The 23,128-nt window shown below is 52.8% G+C and overlaps 1 protein-coding gene across 5 annotated transcripts; it reads left to right on the forward strand.

Annotated features, from left to right (window-relative positions):
- The first annotated feature begins 1,781 nt into the window (after positions 1–1,781).
- SUPT5H (SPT5 homolog, DSIF elongation factor subunit) lies at positions 1,782–21,332 on the forward strand. 5 transcript variants are annotated; one of them, XM_038767168.1, is made up of 31 exons: positions 1,782–1,847; positions 6,905–7,034; positions 8,741–8,816; positions 9,342–9,510; positions 10,380–10,445; positions 11,073–11,084; positions 11,596–11,665; positions 11,757–11,825; positions 11,932–11,997; positions 12,086–12,116; positions 12,220–12,288; positions 12,360–12,611; positions 12,699–12,788; positions 12,863–12,933; positions 13,031–13,136; positions 13,346–13,439; positions 13,519–13,655; positions 13,780–13,935; positions 14,743–14,889; positions 14,977–15,123; positions 17,172–17,297; positions 17,387–17,471; positions 18,276–18,386; positions 18,464–18,566; positions 18,667–18,794; positions 18,886–18,991; positions 19,094–19,252; positions 20,196–20,364; positions 20,457–20,660; positions 20,812–20,907; positions 21,040–21,332. In XM_038767168.1, exons 3-31 carry the CDS (start codon positions 8,745–8,747, stop codon positions 21,181–21,183), a joined length of 3,255 nt encoding a protein of 1,084 aa, XP_038623096.1. In that variant the 5' UTR covers positions 1,782–1,847; positions 6,905–7,034; positions 8,741–8,744; the 3' UTR covers positions 21,184–21,332. The 5 variants fall into 5 exon arrangements, with proteins under 5 accessions (XP_038623096.1, XP_038623095.1, XP_038623097.1 ...); XM_038767167.1 differs by having other exon boundaries at positions 1,798–1,865; XM_038767169.1 differs by lacking the exon at positions 1,782–1,847 and having other exon boundaries at positions 6,710–7,034; positions 9,345–9,510.
- Positions 21,333–23,128: the final 1,796 nt, after the last annotated feature.

Below are 23,128 nucleotides of genomic sequence, written 5' to 3' on the forward strand. Positions count from 1 at the left end.
CTTACCTCCTTCCCTTCCCCACAGCACCTGTATATATGTTTATATGTTTGTACATATTTATTACTCTATTTATTTATTTTACTTGTACATGTCTATTCTATGTATTTTATTTTGTTAGTATGTTTGGTTTTGTTCTCTGTCTCCCCCTTTTAGACTGTGAGCCCGCTGTTGGGTAGGGACTGTCTCTATATGTTGCCAACTTGTACTTCCCAAGCGCTTAGCACAGCGCTCTGCACACAGTAAGCGCTCAATAAATACAATTGACTGATTGATTAATAAATGCCATTACTACTACTACTACTACTACTACTACAGTACTACTATAGATCAGGAGAACCTGATCACCTTGTAACCTTCCCAGTGCTTAGAACAGTGCTTTGCACATAGTAAGCGCTTAATAAATGGTAGTAGTAGTAGTAGTAGTAGCAGTAGCAGTAGTAGTAGTAATAGTAGTAGTAGTAGTCGTAGTCGGAAGACTGTGAGCCCCCCCATGGGACAACCTGATCACCTTGTAACCTTTGCAGCATTTAGAACTGTGCTTTGCACATAGTAAGAGCTTAATAAATGCCATTATTATTATTAGTAGTAGTAGTAGTATTAGTAAGCGCTTAACAAATACCATCATCATTATTATTAGCATTAGCCCCCCCCCCACCCCCACCACACTAAAAATGGCACCCTGACTAGTAGGCGTAAGACTGTGAGCCCCCCGTGGGACAACCTGATCACCTTGTAACCTTCCCAGTGCTTAGAACAGTGCTTGGCACATAGTAAGTGCTTAATAAATGCCATTATTATTATTAGTAGTAGTAGTAAGCGCTTAGCAAATACCATCATACAGTGCTCTGCACACCGTAAGCGCTCAATAAATACAACTGAATGAATTTGCTATTCTATTTATTTTATCTTGTTAATATGGTTTGTTGTCGGTCTCCCCCTTCTATCATCATCATCATCAATCGTATTTATTGAGCGCTTACTATGTGCAGAGCACTGTACTAAGCGCTTGGGAAGTACAAATTGGCAACATCTAGAGACAGTCCCTACCCAACAGTGGGCTCACAGCCTAAAAGGGGGAGACAGAGAACAAAACCAAACATACTAACAAAATAAAATAAATAGAATAGATATGTACAAATAAAATAGAGTAATAAATATGTACAAACATATATCCATATATACAGGTGCTGTGGGGAAGGGAAGGAGGTAAGATGGGGGGGGGATGGAGAGGGGGATGAGGGGGAGAGGAAGGAAGGGGCTCAGTCTGGGAAGGTTTTGTTCTCTGTCTCCCCCTTTTAGACTGTGAGCCCACTGTTGGGTAGGGACTGTCTCTATGTGTTGCCAACTTGTACTTCCCAAGCGCTTAGTACAGTGCTCTGCACATAGTAAGCGCTCAATAAATACGATTGATGATGATGATGGAGGAGGTGAGCCCTCAGCAGGGCCTAGAAGGGAGGAAGAGAGCTAGCTTGGCGGATGGGCAGAGGGAGGCCATTCCTGAGCCCGATGTTGGGTAGGAACTGTCTCTATATGTCCCCAACTTGTACTTCCCAAGCGCTTAGTACAGTGCTCTGCACACAGTAAGCGCTCAATAAATACAACTGAATGAATGAATCATTATAATTAGTATTGGCCCCCTGCCGCACTCAAAATGGCGCCCTGACGTCGGCGCGAGGGCGCTTCCCGCCTCTTCCAAGATGGCGCCCGGGAAGGGGCAGTCCCCGGATGTCTCGGGAGGTGGGGGGGGGGGTGGTGTGTTCGCCGCTCTCGCGAGAGCGCCTCCCTCAGCGTCTCCCTCAGGCGCCTCGTCTGCTTCGCGGGCCCCGCCGGAGCCGTGAGGGGAGGAGGTACACGGAGGCCTGGGGGTACACGGCTTCGGGGACCCCCCTGAGTTGGGGGACACGGCCCCGGGGACCCCCCTGAGGAGGGGGACACGGCCCCGGGGACGGCCGTGGTGGGGGGGGGCGGTCAGGGACCGGAAGCCCGCGGGGAAACCCCCGGGCCCGGGACACCGACAGGCGCAGCCCATCGGGGCCTACTCCCTCATAACAACCACGATGGCGTTGGTTTCAGGCCTGTTCGTTCATAACGATAATAATTATAATAATAATAGCATTTCTTAAGCGCTTACTATGTGCCAAGCACTGTTCTAAGCGCTGGGGAGGTTACAAGGTGATCAGGTTGGCCCACGGGGGGCTCACAGTCTTACGCTTACTACTACTACTAATGGCATTTATTAAGCGCTTACTATGTGCCAAGCACTGTTCTAATCGCTGGGGGGGGTAATAATAATAATGATAATGACATTTATTAAGCGCTTACTATGTGCCAAGCACTGTTCTAAGCGCTGGGGAGGTTACAAGGTGATCAGGTTGGCCCACGGGGGGGCTCACAGTCTTACGCTTACTACTACTGCTAATACTACTACTAATACTACTAATGGCATTTATTAAGCGCTTACTGTGTGCCAAGCACTGTTCTAAGCGCTGGGGGAGGGTAATAATAATAATGATAATGACATTTATTAAGCGCTTACTATGTGCCAAGCACTGTTCTAAGCGCTGGGGAGGTTACAAGGTGCTCAGGTTGTCCCACGGGGGGGCTCACAGTCTTACGCTTACTACTACTACTGCTGCTACTACTACTACTAATAATAATAATGGCATTTATTAAGCGCTTACTATGTGCCAAGCGCTGTTCTAAGCGCTGGGGGGGTTACAAGGTGATCAGGTTGGCCCACGGGGGGCTCACAGTCTTACGCTTACTACTACTACTACTACTAATAATGGCATTTATTAAGCGCTTACTATGTGCCAAGCACTGTTCTAAGCGCTGGGGGGGTAATAATAATAATAATAATGACATTTATTAAGCGCTTACTATGTGCCAAGCACTGTTCTAAGCGCTGGGGGGGTTACAAGGTGATCAGGTTGGCCCACGGGGGGCTCACAGTCTTACGCTTACTACTACTACTACTACTAATAATGGCATTTATTAAGCGCTTACTATGTGCCAAGCACTGTTCTAAGCGCTGGGGGGGTAATAATAATAATAATGATGACATTTATTAAGCGCTTACTATGTGCCAAGCACTGTTCTAAGCGCTGGGGAGGTTACAAGGTGATCATGTTGGCCCACGGGGGGCTCACAGTCTTACGCTTACTACTACTACTAATAATAATGGCATTTATTAAGCGCTTACTATGTGCCAAGCACTGTTCTAAGCGCTGGGGAGGTTACAAGGTGCTCAGGTTGTCCCACGGGGGGGCTCACAGTCTTACGCTTACTACTACTACTACTGCTGCTACTACTACTACTAATAATAATAATGGCATTTATTAAGCGCTTACTATGTGCCAGCACTGTTCTAAGCGCTGGGGAGGTTACAAGGTGATCAGGTTGGCCCACGGGAGGCTCACAGTCTTACGCTTACTACTACTACTACTACTAATAATAATGGCATTTATTAAGCGCTTACTATGTGCCAAGCACTGTTCTAAGCGCTGGGGAGGTTACAAGGTGATCAGGTTGGCCCACGGGGGGCTCACAGTCTTAAGCGCCTACTGTGTGTCAAGCACCGTTCTAAGCGCTGGGGAGGTTACAAGGTGGTCAGGTTGTCCCACGGGGGGCTCACAGTCTTAAGCGCCTACTATGTGTCAAGCACTGTTCTAAGCGCTGGGGAGGTTACAAGGTGATCAGGTTGGCCCACGGGGGGCTCACAGTCTTAAGCTCCTACTATGTGTCAAGCACTGTTCTAAGCGCTGGGGAGGTTACAAGGTGGTCAGGTTGTCCCACGGGGGGCTCACAGTCTTAAGCGCTGGGGGGATAATAATAATAATGGCATTTATTAAGCGCTTACTATGTGCCAAGCACTGTTCTAAGCGCTGGAGAGGTTACAAGTTGATCAGATTGGCCCACGGGGGGCTCACAGTCTTAAGCGCTTACTATGTGCCGAGCACTGTTCTAAGCGCTGGGGGGGTAATAATAATAATGATGGCATTTATTAAGCGCTTACTATGTGCCAAGCACTGTTCTAAGCACTGGGGAGGTTACAAGGTGATCAGGTTGTCCCTCGGGGGGCTCCCAGTCTTCATCCCCATTTTACAGAGGAGGTAACTGAGGCCCAGAGAAGTGAAGTGACTTGCCCAAAGTCACGCAGCTGACAGTTGGCAGAGCCAGGATTTGAACCCATGACCTCTGACTCCAAAGCCCATGCTCTTTCTACTGAGCCACACTGCTTCTCATGAAGCGGTTAATAAATAATGACATTTATTAGGCGCTTACTATGTGCCAAGCACTGTTCTAAGCGCTGGGGAGGTTACAAGGTGATCAGTTTGGCCCACGGGGGGCTCACAGTCTTCATCCCCATTTTCCAGATGAGGGAACTGAGGCCCAGAGAAGTTAGGTGACTTAACCCAAAGTCACACAGCTGACAAGTGGTGGAGCTGGGATTTGAACCCAAGACCCCTGACTCCAAAGCCCGGGCTCTTTCCACCGAGCCACACTGCTCCTTGATCCAAGGTGATCAAGAAGTAACCAACCTAGGGTTTTTTTGTGTATGTGTGTGGGAATGAATGAGAGAGAGAGATCTATAATTGTATTTATTCTGATAGTATTGACACCAGTCTACATGTTTTGTGTTGTTCTCTCCCCCTTCTAGACTGTGAGCCCGTTGTCGGGTAGGGATTGTCTCTATCTGTTGCCGATTTGTACGTTCCAAGCGCTTAGTACAGTGCTCTGCGCACAGTAAGCGCTCAGTAAATACGACTGAATGAATGAATCAGGTTGTCGGGCTCCCAGCCCTCAGCCCGGCCCCGCCACTTGTCAGCTGGGGGACTTTGGGCAACTCACTTCCCTGGACCTCAGTGCAAAAGGGGGATGAAGACTGGGAGCATTTAACAAATACCATAATTAGTGTTATTTGTTAAGAGAAGCAGCGTGGCTCAGTGGAAAGAGCCCGGGCTTTGGAGTCAGAGGTCGTGGGTTCAAATTCCGGCCCCGCCACTTGTCAGCTGGGTGACTGGGCAACTCACTTCTCTGGGCCTCAGTGTAAAATGGGGATGAAGACTGGCCGCACTTAACAAATACCATAATTATTATTATTTGTTGAGAAGCAGCGTGGCTCAGTGGAAAGAGCCCGGGCTTTGGAGTCAGAGGTTGTGGGTTCAAATCCCGGCCCCGCCACTTGTCAGCTGGGTGACTTTGGGCAACTCGCTTCTCTGGGCCTCAGTGTAAAATGGGGATGAAGACTGGCCGCACTTAACAAATACCATAATTATTATTATTTGTTGAGAAGCAGCGTGGCTCAGTGGAAAGAGCCCGGGCTTTGGAGTCAGAGGTCGTGGGTTCAAATTCCGGCCCCACCACTTGTCAGCTGGGTGACTTTGGGCAACTCACTTCTCTGGGCCTCAGTGTAAAATGGTAATGAAGACTGGCCGCACTTAACAAATACTATAATTAGTACTATAAAATACTATAATTAGTATTTGTTAAGCAGTGTGGCTAAGTGGAAAGAGCCCAGGCTTTGGAGTCAGAGGTCGTGGGTTCAAATCCCAGCTCCACCACTTGTCAGCTGGGTGACTTTGGGCAACTCAATAATAATAATAATAATAATGGCATTTGTTAAGTGCTTACTATGTGCAAAGTACTGTTCTAAGCCCTGGGGGGATACAAAGTGATTAGGTTGTCTCACGAGGGACAAATCCCAGCCCTACCACTTGTCAGCTGTGGGACTTTGGGTAAGTCACTTAACTTCTCTGGGCCCCAGTTCCCTCATCTGTCAAATGGGGAATGGGGCTTAATACTGTGAGCCCCACGTGGGACAAACTGATTACCCCAGCGCTTAGACCAGTGTTTGGCACGTAGCGCCTAACAAATGAATTGATTTATTATCGACAATAAATGCAATTGAATGAATGAAGTTAGGGCAGCACAAGGGTAGCAAGCAGTGGCGGGGTTGGGGGGATTCATTCAGTCTTATTTATTTATTGAGCACTTAGGCTTACTGTGTGCAGAGCACTGTACTAAGCACTTGGGAGAATACAATACAAAGATAAATAGATGCATTCCCTGCCCACAGTGAGTTTCTAGTCTAGAGGGATGGTTCCTCCCTGCATTTTCTTATGAAGTCTTGCAGTTACACCGACCCAATTGTCTCCCTGTGTGACTCTAGCGTTTAGCACATCATCATCATCAATCGTATTTATTGAGCACTTACTGTGTGCAGAGCACTGTACTAAGCGCTTGGGAAGTACAAGTTGGCAGCATATAGAGACAGTCCCTACCCAACAGTGGGCTCACAGTTCATTTTCTTATGAAGTCTTGCAGTTACACCGACCTGATTGTCTCTCTGTGTGACTCTGGCGTTTAGCACATCATCATCATCATCAATCGTATTTATTGAGCACTTACTGTGTGCAGAGCACTGTACTAAGCGCTTGGGAAGTCCAAGTTGGCAACATGTATAGACAGTCCCTACCCAGCAGTAGGCTCACAGTCTAAAAGGGGGAGACAGAGAACAAAACCAAACATATTAACAAAATAAAATAAATAGAATAGATATGTACAAGTAAAATAAATAGAGTGATAAATATGTACAAACATATATACATCATCATCATCATCATCATCAATCGTATTTATTGAGCGCTTACTGTGTGCAGAGCACTGTACTAAGTGCTTGGGAAGTCCAAGTTGGCAACATATAGAGACGGTCCCTACCCAACAGTGGGCTCACAGTGCATTTTCTTACGAAGTCTTGCAGTTACACCGACCTGATTGTCTCTTTGTGTGACTCTAGCGTTTAGCACATAGAGCTCGACAAAATATTAGCTACTGTAGCATTTTTAGCTAAAGATATTAACACCCAAGAGCGGTGTAAATTCAATCATACTCTGTTTGCCAGTGAGTTTTCACCGTGGGAGAAGCTCCAGGGGAATGGGGATTCAGGTCTTCAAAGGGGAGAGAAAGCTCCTTCTGGCCTGAGACTCCTGGATTGCAGAAGCAGGACAGCAGCAGAGGAAACAACAAAGAAGGTAAGTCATTCATTCATTCATTCAATAGTATTTATTGAGCGCTTCCTGTGTGCAGAGCACTGTACTAAGCGCTTGGGAAGTCCAAGTTGGCAACATATAGAGACAGTCCCTACCCAACAGTGGGCTCACAGTCTAGAAGGTCCACTCTCTCTTTCCTTCTCGACCTCCAGGTCCCATCATCATCAATCGTATTTATTGAGCGCTTACTATGTGCAGAGCACTGGACTAAGCGCTTGGGAAGTACAAATTGGCAGTATATAGAGACAGTCCGTACCCAACAGTGGGCTCACAGTGAGCGCTCAATAAATACGATTGAATGCATGACTCAGCCCGGGAAAGGGGGGTTTCTGGGGAAGCGTGAAAAGCAGCGTGGCTCAGTAGAAAGAGCCCGGGCTTTGGAGTCAGCGGTCATGGGTTCAAATCCCGGCTCCTCCAGCTGTCAGCTGTGTGACTTTGGGCAAGTCACGTCACTTCTCTGTGCCTCAGTTCCCTCATCTGTAAAATGGGGATTAAAACTGTGAGCCCCCCGTGGGACAACCTGATCACCTTGTAACCTCCCCAGCGCTTAGAACAGTGCTTTGCACCTAGCAAGCGCTTAACAAATACCATCATTATTATTATTATTATTATTATTACTATCAGCTGTTTGACTTTGGGCAAGCCACTTCAATCAATCAATCAATCAATCAATCATATTTATTGAGCGCTTACTATGTGCAGAGCACTGTACTAAGCACTTGGGAAGTACAAATTGGCAACACATAGAGACAGTCCCTACCCAACAGTGGGCTCACAGTCTAAAAGGGGGGGAGAGAGAACAGAACCAAACATACCAACAAAATAAAATAAATAGGATAGAAATGTACAAGTAAAATAAATAAATAAATAAATAAATAGAGTAATAAATATGTACAACCATATATACATATATACAGGTGCTGTGGGGAAGGGAAGGAGGTAAGATGGGGGGGATGGAGAGGGGGACGAGGGGGAGAGGAAGGAAGGGGCTCAGTCTGGGAAGGCCTCCTGGAGGAGGTGAGCTCTCAGCAGGGCCTTGAAGGGAGGAAGAGAGCGAGCTTGGCGGAGGGGCAGATGCCTCAGTTCCCTCATCTGGAAAATGGGGAGTAAGACTGTGAGTCCCACATGGGGACAACCTGATTACCTTGTACCTCCCCCAGCGCTTAGAACAGTGCTTGGCACATAGTAAGCGCTTAACAAATACCAAAATTATTATTATTATTATTATTATGGACTGTCCAGACTAGATTATATTGGAGAAGCAGTGGGGTTTAGTGGATAGAGCAAGGGCCTGGAATTTAGAAGGACCTGGGTTCTAATCCCAGCTCCATCCCATGTCTGCTGTATGACCTTGGCCAAGTCACTTCACTTTTCTGAGACTTCGTTACCCCCGGTGAAAATGGGGATTAAGAGTGTGAGCCCCATATGTGAACAAGGACTGTGTCCAGCCTGATTAACTTGTATCTTCCCCAGCACTTAGGACAGTGCTGGACACGGAATAAGCGTTTAACAAGTATTATTATTATTATTATTTTCTGCAGCACTTGGGACAGTGCCTGGCACATAAACATACCATAGCAATGCCCCATGCCCCATTCCTCGCAACTCCCACGGAGAAGAGTGGCGGGTTCTGTGTGTGTTGGGCCCCGGGCCGATGGCACGGTGGTGTGCTCTCTTGTCTCCCCCAGGACCATGTCTGACAGCGACGACAGCAACTTCTCCGAGGAGGAGAGCGACCGCAGCAGCGAGGCGGAGGAGGTGGAGGTGAGCCGGGGTTGTTCTACGTCTGCCTTCCCCCTTCTAGACTGTAAGCCCTGTGTGGGCAGGGATTGTCTCTCTTAATTGCCGAGTTGTAGTTTCCAAGAGCTTAGTACAGTGCTCTGCACACAGTAAGCGCTCAATAAATACAGTTGAATGAATGAATGAATCCCGGATGGCAGTTGGAGACCCAGATCCGGCCGGAAGGGCTGGAAGTCGCCTCCTGCGTTCCAGGTCCCGGGGCGGGTGGTTGGAGGTGGGGCAGAGTTCACAGCGTGGGGCTGGGCAGCACCCTGGGGTGCTTGGGCATCTGCTTTTGGGGGGAAGGGGTGGTTTGGCAGCCCTTAGGGAGGACGGTCAAAGGAGCCCGTTTCTGAGGGGTTGCCCCCGCAGATCGGGGTGGGGGGCAATTCTCTCTCCCTCCCTAGCTCTCGGTCTGTGGTGGGTGGTTCTGGACCTGGCCTCTGGCTTTTGGGTGGACCCTCCCCTCCACGGATAAAGTCGTTTACCCCCACCCCCTCGCCCTCCCAGCAGGTAGAGGAGGAACGCCGAAGCGTGGCAGGCAGTGAGAAGGAGGAAGAGCCAGAAGAGGAGGAGGAGGAGGAAGAGGAGGAGGAGTACGATGAGGAGGAGGAGGAGGAAGACGATGACCGACCTCCAAAGAAGCCACGGCACGGGGGGTTCATTCTGGACGAGGCTGGTATGCGATCATCATCATCATCAATCGTATTTATTGAGCGCTTACTATGTGCAGAGCACTGTACTAAGTGCTTGGGAAGTACAAATTGGCAACATATACAGTCCCTACCCAACAGTGGGCTCACAGTCTAAAAGGGGGAGACAGAGAACAAAACCAAACATACTAACAAAATAAAATAAATAGAATAGATATGTACAAGTAAAATAAATAGAGTAATAAATACGTACGAACATATATACATATATACAGGTGCTGTGGGGAAGGGAAGGAGGTAAGATGGGGGGATGGAGAGGGGGACGAGGGGGAGAGGAAGGAAGGGGCTCAGTCTGGGAAGGCCTCCTGGAGGAGGTGAGCTCTCAGCAGGGCCTTGAAGGGAGGAAGACAGCTAGCTTGGCGGATGGGCAGAGGGAGGGCATTCCAGGCCCGGGAGATGACGTGGGCCGGGGGTCGATGGCAGGACAGGCGAGAGCGAGGTACCGTGAGGAGATTAGCGGCGGAGGAGCGGAGGGTGCAGGCTGGGCTGGAGAAGGACAGAAGGGAGGTGAGGTAGGAGGGGGCCAGGGGATGGACAGCCTTGAAACCCAGGGTGAGGAGTTTCTGCCTGATGCGCAGATTGATTGGTAGCCACTGGAGATTTTTGAGGAGGGGAGTAATATGCTCAGAGCGTTTCTGGACAAAGATAATCCGGGCAGCAGCATGAAGTATGGATTGAAGTGGAGAGAGACACGAGGATGGGAGATCAGAGAGAAATGCGATGCGACAGGACGGAGGGGGCAGGAGAGGGGGCTGGGGTGGTGTTTGGTGGGGGGGGGGGCCCGAGGGTCTTCCCGTCGGCCCCTGACCCCAGGCATCCCTCCTGCTCCTCGCAGATGTGGACGACGAGTACGAAGACGAGGACCAGTGGGAAGACGGCGCCGAGGACATCCTGGAGAAAGGTAGGGGCCGCCCGCCCGGCCAGAGCGCTCGAGCTGGACGTGAGGGATTGGCCCCCGGGGTTGGGGACGGGCGGGGGGGTGGGGGGCTCGGGGAAGAGCCAGGATTGGCCCCGTGGGTGGGTGGGCACCCGGACCCTCCCCCACATTTCCCCTCTCCCCCGCCGCCTACTCACCGTGCTTCTTTGTGTCCGCTGCCTGTCAGCCGGGGACCCGCCGCTTCTCCCTTAGTGGTCTCAAGGGATGCCGCCCTGAGCCTCAAGGGACAGTCGGGGAGGCCCCCTTCTTCCTCCTCCCCCGCCCCCACTCTCCCTTCACCTCTCCCATCCTCCTCCCAGACAGTTCCCACTCAGACAGTGGGGGGTCTGTCTGACCTAAACCTCGACTCCCGCCGCCTCCCCTTTTCTACCCCCGCCGCTTCCCGCCCTCCCGTTTCTTTTGTTCTGTGCAACTCATACATTCCGGCTTCTGCCGCGCCTGCTGTTTAATTTTGATTTTGTCCTTCCCGTGTTCTGTTTCCCCCTACTCCCACCCCCCCCACCCTACCCCGATTGATTTTGCTGATATAATTTGACTCATACTGTCTGCTCACTCCCTCCACCACCACCACTACCACCGCCTCCCGAGTAGAGGAGATAGAAGGTAAGAGCCAGAGCTGCCTCTTCTTCCCTTTCTCACCCCCTTTTTCCCTCCCATCCCGGGCAGAGACTAGGCTTCCTCCCGGCCGGCCCGGACCACCGAGGCTCGGACGGGGGCGGGACGCTGCGGGGCTGTTGGCAGGAGGAGGCGGATTGGCCGGCAGCCCAAGGCTCGTCCTCCCCTCTCCCCAACAACTCTGACCCGTTCTGGTCTCGTCCTTGACCTCCCCCGTCCCCGGGGAGGGTGACCGCTCGGTGCCACCCCCCCTTCTTCCCTGGGTCGGGATATCATCGGGGTCGATAACAGGGTCGTCAGATCAGCCCCGGGGCTCACCGTCAAAGAGGGAGGGGTCCGATCAGCTGAGGAAACCGGGTGCTGAGATGACCTGCTCAGGGTTACTCGGCAGCCCAGGGACAGAGAGCGTGGGTCTCCTGCCTCCTAACCCCCTTCCTCCTCTACTTCCACCCGTGGCCCGCCGCTGACCCCCTTCCTTCTCCCCCCTTGATTTTCACAGCTTCCAACATCGACAATGTGGTTTTGGATGAAGACCGATCGGGAGCCCGTCGACTGCAGAACCTGTGGAGGTGACCGGCGGGCCCTGGGCCGGTGAAACTCCTCTTCCCCATCAAACTCCCCTAGCTATTGCGCGTGACCATCCTTGTGTTTCCGTGGCAGGGACCAGCGGGAGGAGGAGCTGGGCGAGTATTACATGAAGAAATACGCCAAGTCGTCCGTGGGAGAGACGTAAGTGGGGTTCGGCTTGGAGGAGGGCTCTTGGGGCCGGTATTCGGGGAAGGATGCGGAAGCGGGCCCCAACCCTGACCTCTCCTCCCTCCCTCCCTCCCTCCAGCGTGTACGGCGGATCGGACGAGCTCTCGGACGACATCACCCAGCAGCAGCTGTTGCCTGGCGTCAAGTAAGAGGGATAGGTTTGGGAGGTTAGGCTCTGAGTCTGGGGCCACTGACCCTCACCGTCTCTCCTTCTCTCCGTTCCCACGCTCCAGAGACCCCAATCTGTGGACGGTGAAGTGCAAGGTATGGAATTGGGGGGGTCAGGGTGGGGGCACGGCGAGTGACGGGGGAGCACGTTTTGTCCAACCGTGTGCTCACCATGGGGGCGTCCGTCCGTGTGTTTTAGATCGGCGAGGAGCGGTCCACGGCCATCGCCCTGATGCGGAAGTTCATCGCCTACCAGTTCACGGACACGGTGCGTACTGAGGGGGCAGCGGCGGCGGTCCCGATCACGGCGGTCTCATCTCCCCCCTTTCCCTCCCACAGCCCCTGCAGATCAAGTCGGTGGTGGCCCCGGAGCACGTCAAGGGCTACATCTATGTGGAGGCCTACAAGCAGACCCATGTCAAGCAGGCCATCGAGGGCGTGGGCAACCTGCGGATGGGCTACTGGAACCAGCAGATGGTGCCCATCAAGGAGATGACCGACGTGCTTAAGGTGGTCAAGGAGGTTACCAACCTCAAGCCCAAGTCCTGGGTCCGGCTGAAGAGGGGCATCTACAAGGACGACATTGCCCAGGTAGCCGGGTTGGCGGGGAAGGTCTGGGAGCGGGCGTGGCGTGGCGTGGCGAGGGGGAGCCAAGCCACTGACTTGCCCTGGGCCCAGGTGGACTACGTGGAGCCCAGCCAGAATACCATCTCCCTGAAGATGATCCCCCGCATCGACTACGACCGCATCAAAGCCCGCATGAGCCTGGTGAGGGCTGGGGCCGGAGGGGCCGGGGGCTGGCGGCCTGGGCGGGGCTCATGCCTCCCCCCGGTTTCCCGCAGAAAGACTGGCTTGCCAAGAGGAAGAAGTTCAAGCGGCCCCCGCAGAGGTTGTTCGATGCCGAAAAGATCCGGTGAGTACCCCGGGGGACGGACGGCGTCGGGTTTTCGAAGCCGGGGTTGGGGGAAACTGCTGCCGTTCCCCCTCCCGACGCTCTCCCCACATTGTAGGTCCCTCGGAGGAGACGTGGCGTCCGACGGGGACTTCCTCATCTTTGAGGGGAATCGCTACAGCCGCAAAGGATTTCTGTTCAAGAGCTTCGCCATGTCCGCTGTGGTAAGTACGGTGTGGTGCAGTGGTTCCGAGCTAACTGTCGGGATGGCGGTCCCCTTTTCTTTCCATACAACCTGACCCACCCCCGCCAACTTCTAACCCACCCCAGACTGGTCCTTTCCCCATGACTAACCGTGCTCCCTATCCTTGATGGTCAGATCACCCTTCCGACTGCCCCCCGACCCGTGTCCCTGACCGTTTCCCTCTCCTAGATCACGGAAGGCGTCAAGCCCACGCTGTCGGAGTTGGAGAAGTTCGAAGACCAGCCGGAGGGAATAGACCTGGAGGTGGTGACGGAGGGCACAGGTAGATTCCTCCCCGATTCCCGGCCCCTTGCCCCGAACCTCCCCGCCTCATCCCACACGTCCTCCGCTTCTGCCCCCAGGGAAAGAGCGGGAACACAACTTCCAGCCCGGAGACAACGTGGAGGTGTGCGAGGGGGAATTGATCAACCTTCAGGGCAAGATCCTCAGCGTGGACGGCAGCAAGATCACCATCATGCCCAAGCATGAAGACCTCAAGGTACGGACGGTTACGGGAGAGTGGCGGGTTCAGGAGGTTGGATGGGCTGGATAGAAATGGAAAGAAAACGAGGCTCAGAGGGGTTGACTGATCCCGGCCCCGTCTCTCCCCTCCTGTGTCTCAGGACATGCTGGAGTTCCCAGCCCAGGAACTGCGCAAGTACTTCAAGATGGGAGACCACGTGAAGGTGATTGCCGGGCGCTTCGAGGGCGACACGGGTCTCATCGTCCGCGTCGAGGAGAACTTTGTCATCCTCTTCTCCGACCTGACCATGCACGAGGTAAGTCCGGGCGGACGGCCAGGGACTTTTTGGGGGTGGAGGACGTGGCGGTGGGGAGTTGAGGGGGCGACGGGAAGAACGGGACTTCGGTCTCGCCTGTCCCGTCGTCGACACCCAGCCCGTGTCCTCCCCCCGGCCTGGAATGGCCTCCCTCTGCAGATCCGCCAAGCTAGCTCTCTTCCTCCCTTCAAAGCCCTACTGAGAGCTCACCTCCTCCAGGAGGCCTTCCCACACTGAGCCCCCTTTTTCCTCTCCCCCTCCCCATCCCCCTCACCCTACCCCCTTCCCCTCCTCACAGCACCTGTATATACGTTTGTACAGATCTATCACTCTATTTTACTTGTCCATATTTCCTATCCTATTTATTTTGTTAATGATGTGCATCTAGCTTTATTTCTATTTATTCTGACGACTTGGCACCTGTCCCCGTGTTTTGTTTGGTTGTCCGTCTCCCCCTCCTAGCCTGTGAGCCCGCTGTTGGGTAGGGACCGTCTCTCTATGTTGCCGACTTGGACTTCCCAAGCGCTGTGCACACAGTAAGCGCTTAATAAATGCGATTTAATGAATGAATGAATGAGTGTACATGCTCTTGTACATATTTACTATTCTATTTATTTTGTTTTGTTAATATGTTTTGTTGTCTGTCTCCCCCTTCTAGACTGTGAGCCTGTTGTTGGGTAGGGACCGTCTATGTTGCCGACTTGGACTTCCCAAGCGCTTAGTCCAGTGCCGTGCACACAGTAAGCGCTCAGTAAATGTGAGTGAATGAACGGGACCCTCCTCATTCCCCATCCTGACTCCCTCCAGCTGAAGGTGCTGCCGCGGGACCTGCAGCTGTGCTCGGAGACGGCGTCGGGGGTGGACGTCGGGGGCCAGCACGAGTGGGGCGAGCTGGTGCAGCTGGACCCCCAGACCGTCGGGGTCATCGTCCGACTGGAGCGCGAGACCTTCCAGGTGAAGAGTCGGCGGGGGGGGGGGGACCGCCGGGAGGGAGCCCACCCGAACCGGGTATGAACCTCGTCCCTCGGTGACCTCGTTCAGGTCCTGAACATGTACGGGAAGGTGGTGACCGTGAGGCACCAGGCCGTAACCAGGAAGAAAGACAACCGCTTCGCCGTGGCCCTGGACTCGGAGCAGAACAACATCCACGTCAAGGACATCGTCAAGGTCATCGACGGCCCCCACTCGGTGAGTACACATACGTACGTACTCTTGTGCATGTTTACTATTCTGTTTATTTTATTTTGTTGCTGTGTTTTGTCGTCTGTCTCCCCCCTTCTAGACTGTGAGCCCGTTGTTGGGTAGGGACCGTCTGTATATGTTGCCGATTTGTACTTCCCAAGCGCTTGGTAAAGTGCTGTGCACACAGTAAGCGCTCAATAAATGCGATTGAATGAATGAATGAGTGTACGTACTCTTGTACATATTTACTATTCTATTTGTTTTGTTTTGTTAATATGTTTTATTGTCTGTCTCCCCGTTCTAGACTGTGAGCCCGTTGTTGGGTAGGGACCGTCTCTATATGTTGCCGATTTGGACTTCCCAAGCGCTTGGTAAAGTGCTGTGCACACAGTAAGCGCTGAATAAATGCGATTGAATGAATGAATGAGTGTACGTACTCTTGTACATATTTACTATTCTATTTGTTTTGTTTTGTTAATATGTTTTATTGTCTGTCTCCCCGTTCTAGACTGTGAGCCCGTTGTTGGGTAGGGACCGTCTCTATATGTTGCCGATTTGTACTTCCCAAGCGCTTGGTAAAGTGCTGTGCACACAGTAAGCGCTCAATAAATGCGATTGAATGAATGAATGAGTGTACGTACTCTTGTACATATTTACTATTCTATTTGTTTTGTTTTGTTAATATGTTTTGTTGTCTGTCTCCCCCTTCTAGACTGTGAGCCCGTTGTTGGGTAGGGACCGTCTCTATATGTTGCCGATTTGTACTTCCCAAGCGCTTGGTAAAGTGCTGTGCACACAGTAAGCGCTCAATAAATGCGATTGAATGAATGAATGAGTGTACGTACTCTTGTACATATTTACTATTCTATTTGTTTTGTTTTGTTAATATGTTTTGTTGTCTGTCTCCCCCTTCTAAACTGTGAGCCCGTTGTTGGGTAGGGACCGTCTCTATATGTTGCCGATTTGTACTTCCGAAGCGCTTATACAGTACTCTGCACAGTCAGCCCTCAATAAATGCGATTGAGTGAATGAATTAATGTACATACTCTTGTACGTATTTACTATTCTATTTATTTTGTTTTGTTAATATGTTTTGTTGTCTGTCCCCCCCCCCCTTCTAGACTGTGAGCCCACTGTTGGGTAGGGACCGTCTCTTTATGTCGCCAGCTTGTACTTCCCAAGCGCTTAGTCCAGTGCTCTGCACATAGTAAGCGCTCAATAAATGCGATTGAATGAATGAATGAGTGTACATACTCTTGTACATATTTACTATTCTATTTATTTTAATTTGTTAATATGTTTTGTTGTCTGTCTCCCCCTTCTAGACTGTGAGCCTGCTGTTGGGTAGGGACCGTCTCTAGATGTTGTCAACTTGGACTTCCCAAGCGCTTAGTCCAGTGCTCTGCACACAGTAAGCGCTCAATAAATGCGATTGAATGAATGAATGAGTGTACATACTCTTGTACATATTCACTATTCTATTTATTTTATTTTGTTAATATGTTTTGTTGTCTGTCTCCCCTTTCTAGACTGTGAGCCCGCTGTTGGTTAGGGACCGTCTCTAGATGTCTCCAACTTGGACTTCCCAAGCACTTAGTACAGTGCTCTGCGCACAGTAAGCACTCAATAAATATGATTGAATGAATGAAATGAATGAGTAGCGGTGATGAACAGTGCTCAGCGCTTAGAACAGTGCTCTGCACATAGTAAGCGCTTAATAAATGCCATCATTATTATTATGATGGGGTCGGCTGGGAATTCATTCATTCATTCAGTCGTATTCACTGTGTGCAGAGCACTGTACTAAGCGCTTGGGAAGTCGCAACATATAGAGACGGTCCCTACCCAGCAGCGGCCTCACAGTCTAGGAGGGGGAGACGGACAACGAAACAAAACATGTGGACGGGTGTCGAGTCAGAACAAATAGAATTAAAGCTAAATAAATGGAATTAAAGCTAAAACTTGCCGCCTTCCTTCCCTCTCACCTCCCTCCCTCTGGAGAGGGGGAGGCCGGGCGGCGGGGACTGAGCCCTGCCGCTTTCGCTCTGCCTCAGGGCCGTGAGGGGGAGATCCGCCACCTTTTCCGTGGCTTCGCCTTCCTGCACTGCAAGAAACTGGTGGAGAACGGCGGCATGTTCGTCTGCAAGACGCGGCACCTCGTGCTGGCCGGGGGCTCCAAGGTCAGCGGGCCGGGGCGCGGGGAGGGGTAGGTGGCTCGGTGTGGGGGAGGGCCCCACACCTGACTCTGTCCCCTCTCCTTCCCTTCCAGCCCAGGGATGTCACCAACTTCACCGTGGGCGGTTTTGCTCCCATGAGCCCTCGCATCAGCAGTCCGATGCACCCCAGCGCCGGAGGTGAGTACCAGGATGGGGAGGTGGGTTAACGATGGCATTTATCAGGCAGAAACTCCTCACCCTGGGCTTCAAGGCTGTCCATCACCTCGCCCCCTCCTACCTCACCTCCCTTCTCTCCTTCTACTGCCCAGCCCGCCCCCTCCGCTCCTCCACTGCTAATCCCCTCCCCGTACCTCGTTCTCGCCTGTCCCGCCGTCGACCCCCGGCCCACGTCATCCCCCGGGCCTGGAATGCCCTCCCTCTGCCCATCCGCCAAGCTAGCTCTCTTCCTCCCTTCAAGGCCCTGCTGAGAGCTCACCTCCTCCAGGAGGCCTTCCCAGACTGAGCCCCTTCTTTTCTCTCCCCCTCGTCCCCCTCTCCATCCCCCCGTCTTACCTCCTTCCCTTCCCCACAGCACCTGTATATATGGATATATGGTTGTACATATTTATTACTCATTTATTTATTTATTTTACTTGTACATTTCTATCCTACTTATTTTATTTTGTTGGTATGTTTGGTTCTGTTCTCTGTCTCCCCCTTTTAGACTGTGAGCCCACTGTAGGGTAGGGACTGTCTCTATGTGATGCCAATTTGTACTTCCCAAGCGCTTAGTACAGTGCTCTGCACATAGTAAGCGCTCAATAAATACGATTGATTGATTGATTGATTTATTAAGCGCTTACTGTGTGCAAAGCACCGTTGTCCACCAGGTCCTGGGAGCTCGTTGTGGGCAGGGAATATGTCTGTTGTTGTATTTGTACTCTCCCAAGCGCTCGATAAATACGATTGAAAGAAACCAACCCCCTGTCCTATCCGTCCCAGGTCAGAGGGGGGGATTCGGCGGCGGCGGTGGGGGCATGAGCCGAGGCCGGGGCCGCCGTGACAACGACCTTATCGGGCAGACGGTGCGCATCTCGCAGGGACCCTACAAAGGTGAGCGGCCTGGAGGGGCCGGGCGGGAGCGGGAGCCCCGGGACTCGGTGCGACCCGCCTGCCTTCTGCCATCTCAGGCTACATCGGGGTGGTCAAAGACGCCACGGAGTCGACCGCCCGCGTGGAGCTGCACTCGACGTGCCAGACCATCTCCGTGGACCGACAGCGGCTCACCACGGTGTACGGATCCCTGGAAGCCCGGGGCGTGGAAACCGGAGGAGGCCGGATCTGGGAGGGCAGGTAGCCACCGCTGACCTTCTCTCTCCTGTCCTGTCTTCAGGGGTTCCCGCCGGCCAGGAGGGATGACGTCAGCCTACGGACGCACCCCCATGTACGGCTCTCAGACCCCCATGTACGGCTCGGGTTCCCGGACCCCCATGTATGGCTCCCAGACGCCTCTGCACGACGGTATGGGGTCCCCGGGGGGCGGGCGGGTGACTTGGGCTGGAGGGTGGGCTGGGGCTGACGTTCTTGGCCTCCTTCCCCGCCCCCTCCGCAGGAAGCCGGACGCCGCACTACGGCTCGCAGACACCTCTGCACGACGGCAGTCGCACGCCGGCCCAGAGCGGGGCCTGGGACCCCAACAATCCCAACACCCCGTCCAGGTGAGCGGGGCGGGGGGCAGCGGGAGAGGGCGCGGGGCTCGGGGGGCAGCCAGCCAGCTGGGACCCCTGCCCGACGCCTCCCATCTCCGTCCGTCGCTCCAGGGCCGAGGAGGAATACGACTACGGCTTTGACGACGAGCCCACCCCGTCCCCCCAGGCTTACGGCGGGACCCCCAACCCGCAGACGCCGGGGTACCCCGACCCCTCGTCCCCACAGGTCAACCCCCAGTACAACCCCCAGACGCCCGGCACCCCTGCCATGTGAGTATCTGTGCCACAACTGAGGCCTCTTCTCCATTCCTGTGATATACTATATTTTATATATATTGAACCGTATTATTGTTATAGTATGGTAGTACTATAACGGTATAGTATAGTATTATACTATTATAATACTATTATAGTACTATAATAATTATACTATATAGTATACATATATATATCCTATATAGTATAGTATAATTCTATATATAATTAGTATAATTAGTATATATATAGTATCTATATATAGATCTATATATATCTATATACTATATATATAGTATCTATATATAATATAGTATAATTCTATTCTATAATTCTATACTATACTGTTATAGTACTACCATACTATAACAATAATACTATAAATATACTATACTACTATACTATGTAGTATATATACTACTATACTACTATATAGTATAGTAGAATAGTATAGTATTATAGTACTAGGAATATTGTATAGTATTGTATTATATAGTATTGTATATTATTAGGAATATTGGTGGCTTTTATCGAGCCCCGCCATCTGATCGGACAGACTCAAGGGTGTCCTTGGTTCTACTCGGGGCTCCTGGTCTAAGATAATAATAATAATGATGGTATTTGCTAGGCGCTTACCAATGTTCAAAGCACTGTTCTAAGCACTTGGGGGGATACAATCAGGTTGTCCCACGTGGGGCTCGCAGTCTTCCCCATTTTCCAGATGAGGTCACCGAGGCCCAGAGAAGTTGTGACTCGCCCAAAGTCACACAGCTGACAGTGTGACACCCGTGCCCTCCGACTCCAAAGCCCGGGCTCTTTCCACTGAGCCACGCCGCTTCTCTTTTCAGAGGAAGAATGGGAGGCCCGGGGGGTAAAATGACCCGCCCAGGGTCACCCGAGCGCCCCAGCCTCTGTGACCCTTGCCCCTCTCTGGCTGACGCGTTTCCTCCTCCCGCAGGTACAACACAGATCAGTTCTCTCCCTATGCCGCCCCATCCCCTCAAGGCTCCTACCAGCCCAGCCCTAGTCCCCAGAGCTATCATCAGGTAGCACCAAGCCCCGTCGGCTACCAGAACACCCACTCGCCGGCCAGCTACCACCCCACGCCCTCGCCCATGGCTTACCAGGTACCGCTTGGGGGTGGGCGCGGGCAGGGGACGCCCAGGGCGGTGGGTTGCCGGCCGGGCCCCTCCAAACCTCTCCCTGTTCCCACCCGCAGGCCAGCCCCAGCCCCAGCCCGGTGGGCTACAGCCCCATGACCCCGGGGGCCCCGTCCCCCGGCGGCTACAACCCCCACACCCCGGGCTCGGGGATCGAGCAGAACTCCAGCGACTGGGTGACCACCGACATCCAGGCGAAGGTCCGGGACACCTACGTGGACAGCCAGGTGGTGGGACAGACGGGCGTCATCCGCAGCGTCACGGTACGGTCCCCCCCCCCACCTCTCCGCCCCGGTCGGGAGGGGGTCGCGCCTCCACTATCATTATTATTATTATTAATAATCGTATTTATGGAGCGCTTACTGTGTGCAGAGCACTGTACTAAGCACCGAACGCGCTTCCTCGCCCACCCAGGGAGGAATGTGCTCCGTGTATTTGAAAGACAGCGAGAAGGTGGTGAGCATCTCCAGCGAGCACCTAGAGCCCGTCACCCCAACCAAGAACAACAAGGTAGAGGAACGCGGTCTCCTTCCCCGGCCCGAGAGGTGGAGGGTGCCGGGGCGGCGGGGGGGAGCCGGTCGCCGTCCCGGTGAGCGGCAGGGATGAGGCGGGGGTCGCTCACTCGCACCCAACCCCTCTCAGGTGAAGGTGATCCTGGGCGAGGACCGCGAGGCCACAGGTGTCCTGCTGAGCATCGACGGAGAGGACGGCATCGTCCGCATGGACCAGGATGAGCAGCTCAAGATTCTCAACCTCCGCTTCCTGGGGAAACTGCTCGAGGCCTAGGGGAGCGAGGTTGGTGGGGACTCGACTCTTGCCGCCCCCAAAGGGGGCAGTGACCAGAACCACGGGAGGAGAGGGAGGGAAAACTGGGGGGGCCACAAGCTCCCTGCCTGATGTGTCTCATCGTCTTTCAGTAAAAACTCAAACTCAGACCGTTCGGCGTTTTGGATACCCTTGTAATAGCTTCTCTGGTCTGGTTGTCCTCCCTCAGTCTTTTCGGCAGCTTTTCCTTTCCCTCCCACTCTCCGACCATCTCTGTATATCTCTAACCCCAACTTTAACCCTTCCGTGCTTATTCCTGGGCACATCATGCCGAAATCCCTGACCCAGAAAGGGCACTTAGTCAGCTCCCTCCCTGCTACTTCTTCTCCTTCGTCTCCTGCTACAACCCATTTGCAACATTTGGTCATTCATGCATTCGTTGTCGTGTTTATTGAGCGCTTAATGTGTGCAGAGCGCTGTAATAATAATAATAATAATAATGGCATTTGTTAAGCGCTTACTATGGGCAAAGCACAGTTCTAAGTGCTGGGGGGATACAAGGTGATCAGGTTGTCCCACGTGGGGCTCACAGTCTTCATCCCCATTTTACAGATGAGGTAACTGAGGCTCAGAGAAGTTAAGTGACTTGCCCAAGGTCACGCAGCAGACAGGTGGTGGAGCCGGGATTCGAAGTGCTGTTCTAAGCACTTGGGAAGTATGTCGGCAACAAAAGTGCCTAATAAATGCCATTACTGTTATTATTATTATTAGAGACAGTCACTACCCAATAATGGGCTCACAGTCTAGAACGGGGAGACTGATGACAATGAAAACCATGTAGACAGGTGTGCCAACTTGTACTTCCCTAGTGCTTAGTACAGTGCTCTGCACACAGTAAGCGCTCAATAAATACGATTCAATGAATGAACTTGTCCAAATGGGCTGTATTGAACTCTCCCAAGTGTGCTCTGTACATAATAAGTGCTCAATAAATATCATTGATTGCCACCCGGCACTCTTTCCTGCTCCACATAATAGTAATGATGGTATTTGTTGAACTCTTACTGTGTACGAACTACAGTTCTAAGCACTGGGGTAGATACAAGGTAATCAGGTTGTCTCACATGGGTTTCAGTCTTAGTCCCCATTTTACAGATGGAGTAACTGAGGCACAGAAGTGAAGTGACTTGCTCAAGGTCACACGACAGACAAGTGGCAGAGGGAGATTGGAACCCAGGTCTTTCGACAGACCACTGGTCTGTCGAATCTTCCAATTCTTCCTGAAATCCCCTGCCCTGATTGGCCGCCGATTGAGCAGGAGCCCCCGCCCTTGGGCTGCTTTCATTGGCCGATTCCACCCCCGCCCTACTCTGATTGGTCCCCTAGGGGGTGTTTCATTGCGCAAGAGCGCCTGCCCTTGCGCCGCTTCCATTGGCCGATGCCGCTCCTGCTCTGCCCTGATTGGCCGCGCAGGGGGGGGCGGTTCATTGAAGGGGTGACCCCGCCCCTGCGCCGCTTCCATTGGCCGATGCAGCTACTGTCCTGCCCTGATTGGCCGCCTCGGGGGGGCGGTTCATTGAGCGGGAGCCCCTGCCCTTGCGTCGCTTCCATTGGCCGATGCCACCGCCCCTGCCCTGTCCTGATTGGCCGTCGAGCGTTCCATTGAGCGGGAGTCTCTCCCCCCCCCCCGCGCCGCTTCCATTGGCCGATGCCGCACCTACCTTGCCCTGATTGGCTGCCATGGGGGGCGTTTCATTGAGCGGGAGTCCCCGCCCTTTCTCCTCTTCCATTGGCCGATGCAGCTCCTGCCCTGTCCTGATTGGCTGCCGGGTTAGCGGTTCCTTGAAGGGGAGTCCCCGCCCCGGCGCCGCTTCCACTGGCCGATTCCGCCCCTGCCCTGATTGGCCGCCGGGAGGGGGCGTTTCATCGAGCGGAGGCCCCGCCCTTTCTCCGCTTCCATTGGCCG

The sequence above is a fragment of the Tachyglossus aculeatus genome, chromosome 26, assembly GCF_015852505.1.
Source record: "Tachyglossus aculeatus isolate mTacAcu1 chromosome 26, mTacAcu1.pri, whole genome shotgun sequence".
NCBI lineage: Eukaryota > Metazoa > Chordata > Mammalia > Monotremata > Tachyglossidae > Tachyglossus > Tachyglossus aculeatus.